Genomic DNA, 6,523 nt, shown 5'->3' with positions numbered 1-6,523 from the left:
GGAAAGCAGAACCGGCAGGAAGCCCCTCGGCAGCACAAAGCCTCGTGCATTTTCCATCCTTAGCACCGGCCAGATTTGCAGCGTGCCTGAATGAAAGCTCCGGAGCCCAGAATGGATTTGCAGCGGGGTTTTGGAAAGCAAGAGCAGATTTTTGCAGTGCGGAGAAAGAAACCAGATCCTTCAAGGGGTCCCGGGATGCTTTTAGCTTTGCCGACTTGCCGCAGAAGCAAATCCCACAAATTCCTCATCGGGAATGAGGTGTGTGTGTGGGGGGGGGGAGGGCTGCAGGCTCCCCTAGCATGAAGCTCATGCTCAGTCTAGGACGGCGCCGGGTACCCACATAGGTCCCATCTGGGGGCTCAGGGAGCTGCGTATTGCTAATGGACGGAAGATCCCGGCCCGACAGCCGGCAGAGAAGGGGTGGCCGACAGCGCGGGGCCCGTCCGGAGCTGGGCCGGGGCCCGAGGGGGGCGTGGGGACTGGCGTGGCGCTGACATCACGGCCGGTGGCAGCGGAGCCCCGCGCCGAGCGGCTGCCAAAGCCATTGTGCACCGCAGCCGTCGGCGGGGCCCGCACCGCGCTCTGGTAAGTGCTGTCGCGAGCGGGACCCTCACCCCGGGACAACTCTTACAGTGATTCAGGGTAGCGTCGCCTCGTCTGCCCCTTTCCTGGCCCCTTGTCCTGGGCTTGGAGCTTTCCTCCCTGCATCCCGGGGGCAGGAAGGGAGGGCAAGCAGGATCCCCCCTGCCCCCTTTTCCCCCGCTGCCTGGGGGTCTCCGGGAAATGGCGCAGAGCTCCGTGTTTGCGGTCGGAGGGCTAACAAATCCCTGCCAGGCTTGCTTTGGGCTGCCTTAGTCTGGCTCCTGTGGGGCTATCAGAGGGCTGAAGCTTGCCGGGGGACTGAGGGGAGCGTGGGGACTCCCAGAAGGGGGTTAGCTGTGGCCCCCCATGCTGGGGTTTATCTCTCAGCCTCCACTTGGTGCTGCAGGGTGGTCCTGGGGCAGGTGGCTGTAACTTCACTCTGTCCCTCCAGCACAGGAGATGAAAACTGGGAGTTGGGGGAGGGCACAGCTCATCCGGACCTGCACATCCTTCCTGGCAGAGATGGAATATTTGAGGGCCGATCAGCCTCTCTGCTTGCTGCAGGAGAGGGGTTAACATAGGCTGGGGGGTGGGAACCCTGCTGTTCTCACTTGTGCACTGAGTTCCCTGGTGCTCAGCCACCAGTGTGATAACTGTGGGATTTGCAGGGCTTTCCTGGTGTGACTGTAATGTGGGGCTCAGAGCAGGGAGGGGAGGACAAAAGCCAGGCATGAGTGGAAGCATCCTCCTGGCTCCGCTTCCCTGGGCTGGCTGCCTCCAGCGTGGAAAGAGCCCTTCATATGCTCCTCTGGGCAGTGATGGAGGGGAAAAATCCTCATGACTTTTGAGGAGTGGTGAGAAAAGCAGAGGGGTGCCTGGCTCCAGAGCTGCTCCCTGAGAGGAACGGAGCATGAAGTGGTTGGGAGAATATGAGGCAGCCCCTCAAGTGGGATTGCAGCAGGGTGGGCTCTAACTGTCAGGGAAGAAGACTGAAGCCTGTGGGTACGGGTCAGTGTCTGGTCAGGGCAGCAGGTAAGAAGGGACACACAGCATCACATTTGGGGGAGCAAGCTGTTTTTGTAGCATGGTAGGAGGTGGAGAGCCCCAGGACGCGGCACGTCTCACAGCGCTGCTAACACACGTTCTCTTCCTCGCAGATCACAATGGCTGCTTGGCTCTGACCCATCCACATCTCCATCTGAGTGATGCTGGAACCGGGCTCTGGGAACGGCCACGAGGATGCCTGAGGTGCTGAGCTCCACCTGCCTGCTGCTCTCCCTGCTCACCCTGCACTGGGCTTGCCTCCAGTCAGCCCGGGCTTTCCCCAGCAGTGCCGAGTACCTGCAGCGGGGCTGGCAGCGGCTGCTGGAGGAGGGTGAGGGCTGCGCCGAGTGCCGGCCAGAGGAGTGCCCAGAGCCACGGGGCTGCCTGGCTGGCACGGTGAGGGATGCCTGTGACTGCTGCTGGGAATGTGCCAACCTGGAGGGACAGATCTGTGACCTGGACAACACCAACCACTTCTATGGCAAATGCGGGGAGCACCTGGAGTGCCAGCTGGAGGCTGGAGACCTGCAGCGTGGTGAGGTGCCCGAGCCCCAGTGTGCCTGCCTCTCGCACCAGGCGCTGTGCGGCTCCGACGGGCGCACCTACCCCCAGATCTGCCGCTTCCTTGAGTCTGCCCGTGCCCACCCCGATGCCAACCTTACCGTGGCCCATGAGGGTCCCTGTGAGGCAGGTATTGCCTTGGGAGAGGGAGCATGAGGACGAGAGGTTGGCTTAAGTATTTCATTCAGAGGCCCCTCTGCAGTGGGTCTGGTGCAGGGGAGAGACTGTGCCAAGTCAGCTCGGGATTTATGGGAGGCGGTGAGCGATGCTGGCTGGGGCAGAGCCAGGCGTCGTTAGTGAGCTTTTGGCTGCAGTGTGGCTGGAGTGTGGCTGGGGCCAAGGAACGCCCCAGGAACGTGGCTCCTTCATGGAAAGCTGGGCCAAGTCGGGGGCTGCACTGCTTCCATCTCCTGTTTGAAGCCATGTATGTGCCTATGGGGTTGGGGTGACCAACTAACACCACTCACTGCATCTCAAGGAGGGGATCAGGGTTGACTTTGTTTTCTTTATCTCATGGTATCTTTGAGTTTTTTTCCCCCTCTTGGCTGCCCGTAAGAGCTGGGACAGGCGCAGGGAGAGGAGAGGTTTATGGCCAGGACAGGAGATCTGAAGGCTGCATCCCAGGGGATTTCCTTGTGCAGGTGGGAGAAGCGAGGCCAGGAGGGGCTGGAATCCTCCATGGGTCACTGGGAAGCTGGGGGACCCCCAGTCTTGACACAGCAACCTTCTGCAGTTGTGGATGAGGGGAATGGGAAGGGTCCTGGCACCACTACCAGAGCCTGGTACCCTCAGTCCAGTATGCTCCCCTGTCTCCTTTTCATCCTCTATTCCCAGAGCCTCAGATCACCTCTCCTCCTTATGATGCATGGAATGTCACTGGTCAGGACGTCATCTTTGGCTGCGAGGTCTTTGCCTACCCCATGGCATCCATTGAGTGGAGGAAGGATGGCACAGAGATGCTGCTGCCAGGAGATGACCCCCACATCTCTGTCCAGGTGAGCGGTTGGTATAGGGGATGGTGACTGAGATGTGCAATTGAGCCCTGCTGAACTCACACACACAGGGCTGCACAGGGGGACCAGCCCGGTTCATCTCTGCTCACCCTGCATGCATCCTGCCTGTGGCCAGCCCCAAATATAGCCCTGTTGGGTCATACCCGGCTATTATAGGGTGTGGGCAGAGGCATGGATGGAAGCATCTTCCATCCCTGGCCACCGCACTGAAATAGCTGCCTGCAAACACAGCTGCAGCACAGCTGGGGCCTGAAGAAGCTGTTTCTTACTGGGGACAAACAGGACATAGCATGGTTGGCGCCAGGGAGCTTAGGGCTGGCTCCCGCCCCAGAGCAGTGCTTAATAGGGTAAAAAGAGTTTCTCCACATCCCACTCCTCACCACCCCAAAGGGTCATCTCCTGGGGGTTCCCTTACCTCGGGGCTCACTGCTGTCTCTCTCTTTGCAGTTCAGAGGTGGCCCCCAGAAATACGAGGTGACCGGCTGGCTGCAGATCCAGGGCGTGCGGGTGACAGATGAGGGCACGTACCGCTGCTTCGCCAGGAACAGGGTCGGGGCTGTGGTGGCAGTGGCCAGCCTGACTGTCCTCACTCCGGGTGAGCAGTAGGGGGGGACCTTTGGGCAGGGCACTGGCTTTCAAGGGTGGTAGTGTCACAGAGTCCCCGTGCTGCTGTTTCAGACCAGCTCAACCTGACTGGCTTGTCTCTGCCGGAACCCCACGCCATACCTGAGGACTACGGGGACAGCGAGGAGGAGTACTACTAGCCCAGCTGTGGAGCTTGGCAGTGGGCAGCGCTCAACCCATGGTGCTTCGGGGTCAGGGATGGATCCAGAGCAAGCACACTCAGCCCTGAACTCCTCTCAGAACACCTCTCTTTTGGGCTGGAGACACAATGACTCTGTGGCTTGTGCGTCACCCTCAGGCAGGGACACCCAGGAGCTTGCTGCCAAAGTGCCTTTCTTTCCCATTTTGTTTTTAACGAGAAAAGTAGTGATTTGAGGCAACCTGACATTTGTGGTTTCACCCTTGGACAGTGTTGTCCTAAAAGCCCACGTGGCCATAAACATTTTGGCCTTTTTGAATTGGCTTTATGCTTCTTCTCCCAAACAGTTCTGTATGCTGACATCTCAGTGAGCGCTGGGCCAAGTGTACACGCAGAGCTCTGAGCAACCAACAGGGATCGTCCCATGGGGTCCCTCCGGGTTGGCTGCTCTCCTTCCTTTTCTTCTTTCTTCCCTTCCTCTTTCTCTTGAAAGCTGGCTCAGACGATGCAATTACAGCATCAAAACCTGAGCGAGCAAATAAAAGGGGTTTGTCTGGAGTTGGCAGCGGCCTGAAATTCCTTCAGCCAGTGAGGCTGGGCTGGCCCCTACCCCATGCTGCAGCCAGCAGCGCTGTCTCCCCAGCCCCACCAGGTCCCTGCACCTCTGTGGTGGATCCTGGGCTCTTTCCATGATGGTGCACCCCATGAAGCTGTGACAGCCTCGACTCCTGTGCTGCTTCTTCTGCTGCCTGGGCCATTTCCCCCACTGTTGATCCCCTCCCTGTTCTGTACGCTGCGTGTTTGGTGGAACTGGGCCATGCTGGGGCTGTAGCTGCAGTAGGGAAACCTGAGAGCATCCCATGGCTTGGAGCCACCTGGCCCTTTGCTGGCCCCTAGCCATGCTCCTGTGCCAGCCCTGCCTGTGCTACTGCGTCACCAGGCTGGTGGGGACTGAGGGACTGGAGCCTATCCATAGAGCAGCAGCTGCAGATCTGGGGCTCCACTCCTTGCAAGGCAGTGGGGTTGGTGTCCCCTGTGCCACTTAAAAATTAAAGGAGCTGATATCGCTGTGTGCCTGGAATTGGTCACTGCCACAGAGTGTAATTGAAGTTATTTGTTGCCTCTGAAATGTTTGGTCAGCTCTGCACTGGTGCCTCCCTGAGGGGATGCATGAGGACAACGCTCAGCTCCGGGCACCTGGAGGTTCCTGGGGAGCCTTTCTAATGCCCCAGCACCCCATGATACTGAAGGCTATCACAGGGCTGGGACAAAGGAAAGGGTCCCATCCTGCCTGCATCCAGGGGTATGTGCTAAAAGAGCAATCAAACCTCTGCCAGGCCCAAAGCCCTACAGGACACATACAGGACCGGTGCTGCTTGGCCCCCCCAACTGTTTTGGCTGCTCTGGTTGTGAACTCACAGCTCGAGCTCCCGAATTAGATGCTTTCTGCCACATATCCACAGCATATCCAACCCCTGCTGCTGGGTTTTTCCACAGCTCAGGTATGGGGTCACATCATGGTCCCTGGAACACTCCAGGATCAGGGGTGGTGACTGCCCAGGGGTGATGCAGTGATGTCCCACTGCCCTCAGTGATCATCCCACCCTCTCGTCCTGGTGCTGCCAGCTGCTTGCTCAGGCGCACGCATCCAGAGCAGCCACCAAACCAAGTGGTGGGAGCCAGGAGCGGGAGCTGCAGTCCTCCCAGCAGCTGCTGCCGTCCTTCCCCGGGCTCGGGGGACCGCAGTGCAGTCCCCATCCGCCGCTGAACAGTGCCACCTCCCGGCAGAGCCACCGCGGGACGCGGGGTTGAGCACCGGGTGCAGCTTCCTCGCTTGGCCGCTGGGAAACTGAGGCACGGAGCAGCCAAGCTATGGAGACTCAAGCATTGCGGCCACCTGCGTGCAGGACCTCTGTCCCCAGCCTGTCCCCAGCTAGGGAAGGCAGCATCCCTTGTGCTCTCTGTACGATGACCCCTCCTCACCCTGATTCACGTCTGAAGAAGAGCATTTCCCTGCCTCTGCCCAGCCCTTATGCTGTCTGATAAATAAAGTGGAAACAAATCCTCCCGTGTTTGAAGCAAATGGGTCTCCATGGGGGGTGGCTTTCAATAATTCAAATGCCGCCGCAGCGCAGAGCCCACGCCAATGGGTTTTAATAAACCCCGCCGTAATGTGACATGCAATTTATTATTCAGCTTAAAACAGGAAGCAAAGAGTTTAATAACAGCGGCAGGTTGCCGTCTCTGGCACTGAGAGGTGCTGGCTGTGGGGGGGGGGGGAGTGACATGTCCCCTGAACTGAGGGGCTGGTATTGGGGTTGGGGTGGGGGTGTGTTTTGGGGAGCACTGGTTTGGCTGTGCCTGATGCTTGAGGGGGTTATCTGGGCAGTGTAGGAGGATGGCCTTATCGCAGGGCTGGCTGCTGTCTCTCCTCACGGTGTTTTTGGCCCTGGGGCTGCTCTCTGTCACTTCTCTGCTCTGTAACAGCTAGAGGCAGGCGGAAACGGGAGCCTCTGTGCCTGGTCCCTGCTGCTTTCGAAGTGGGGGGGATCTGGCTCAC

General features: G+C 59.1%; 1 protein-coding gene across 2 annotated transcripts; it reads left to right on the top strand.

Annotated features, from left to right (window-relative positions):
• Positions 1 to 4,521, top strand: KAZALD1 (Kazal type serine peptidase inhibitor domain 1). Of its 2 annotated transcripts, none has more exons than XM_072340418.1 (5): positions 1 to 137; positions 1,740 to 2,317; positions 3,022 to 3,182; positions 3,648 to 3,795; positions 3,879 to 4,091. In XM_072340418.1, exons 2-5 carry the CDS (start codon positions 1,822 to 1,824, stop codon positions 3,962 to 3,964), a joined length of 891 nt encoding a protein of 296 aa, XP_072196519.1. In that variant the 5' UTR covers positions 1 to 137; positions 1,740 to 1,821; the 3' UTR covers positions 3,965 to 4,091. The 2 variants fall into 2 exon arrangements, with proteins under 2 accessions (XP_072196519.1, XP_072196518.1); XM_072340417.1 differs by lacking the exon at positions 1 to 137 and adding an exon at positions 508 to 585 and having other exon boundaries at positions 3,879 to 4,521.
• The last annotated feature ends 2,002 nt before the right edge of the window (positions 4,522 to 6,523 follow it).

This window comes from Excalfactoria chinensis, chromosome 6 (assembly GCF_039878825.1).
Source record: "Excalfactoria chinensis isolate bCotChi1 chromosome 6, bCotChi1.hap2, whole genome shotgun sequence".
NCBI classification, from domain to species: Eukaryota; Metazoa; Chordata; class Aves; order Galliformes; family Phasianidae; genus Excalfactoria; species Excalfactoria chinensis.
Note: the sequence above shows the minus strand (reverse complement) of the source record. Positions and strands in the feature narration are given on the sequence as shown.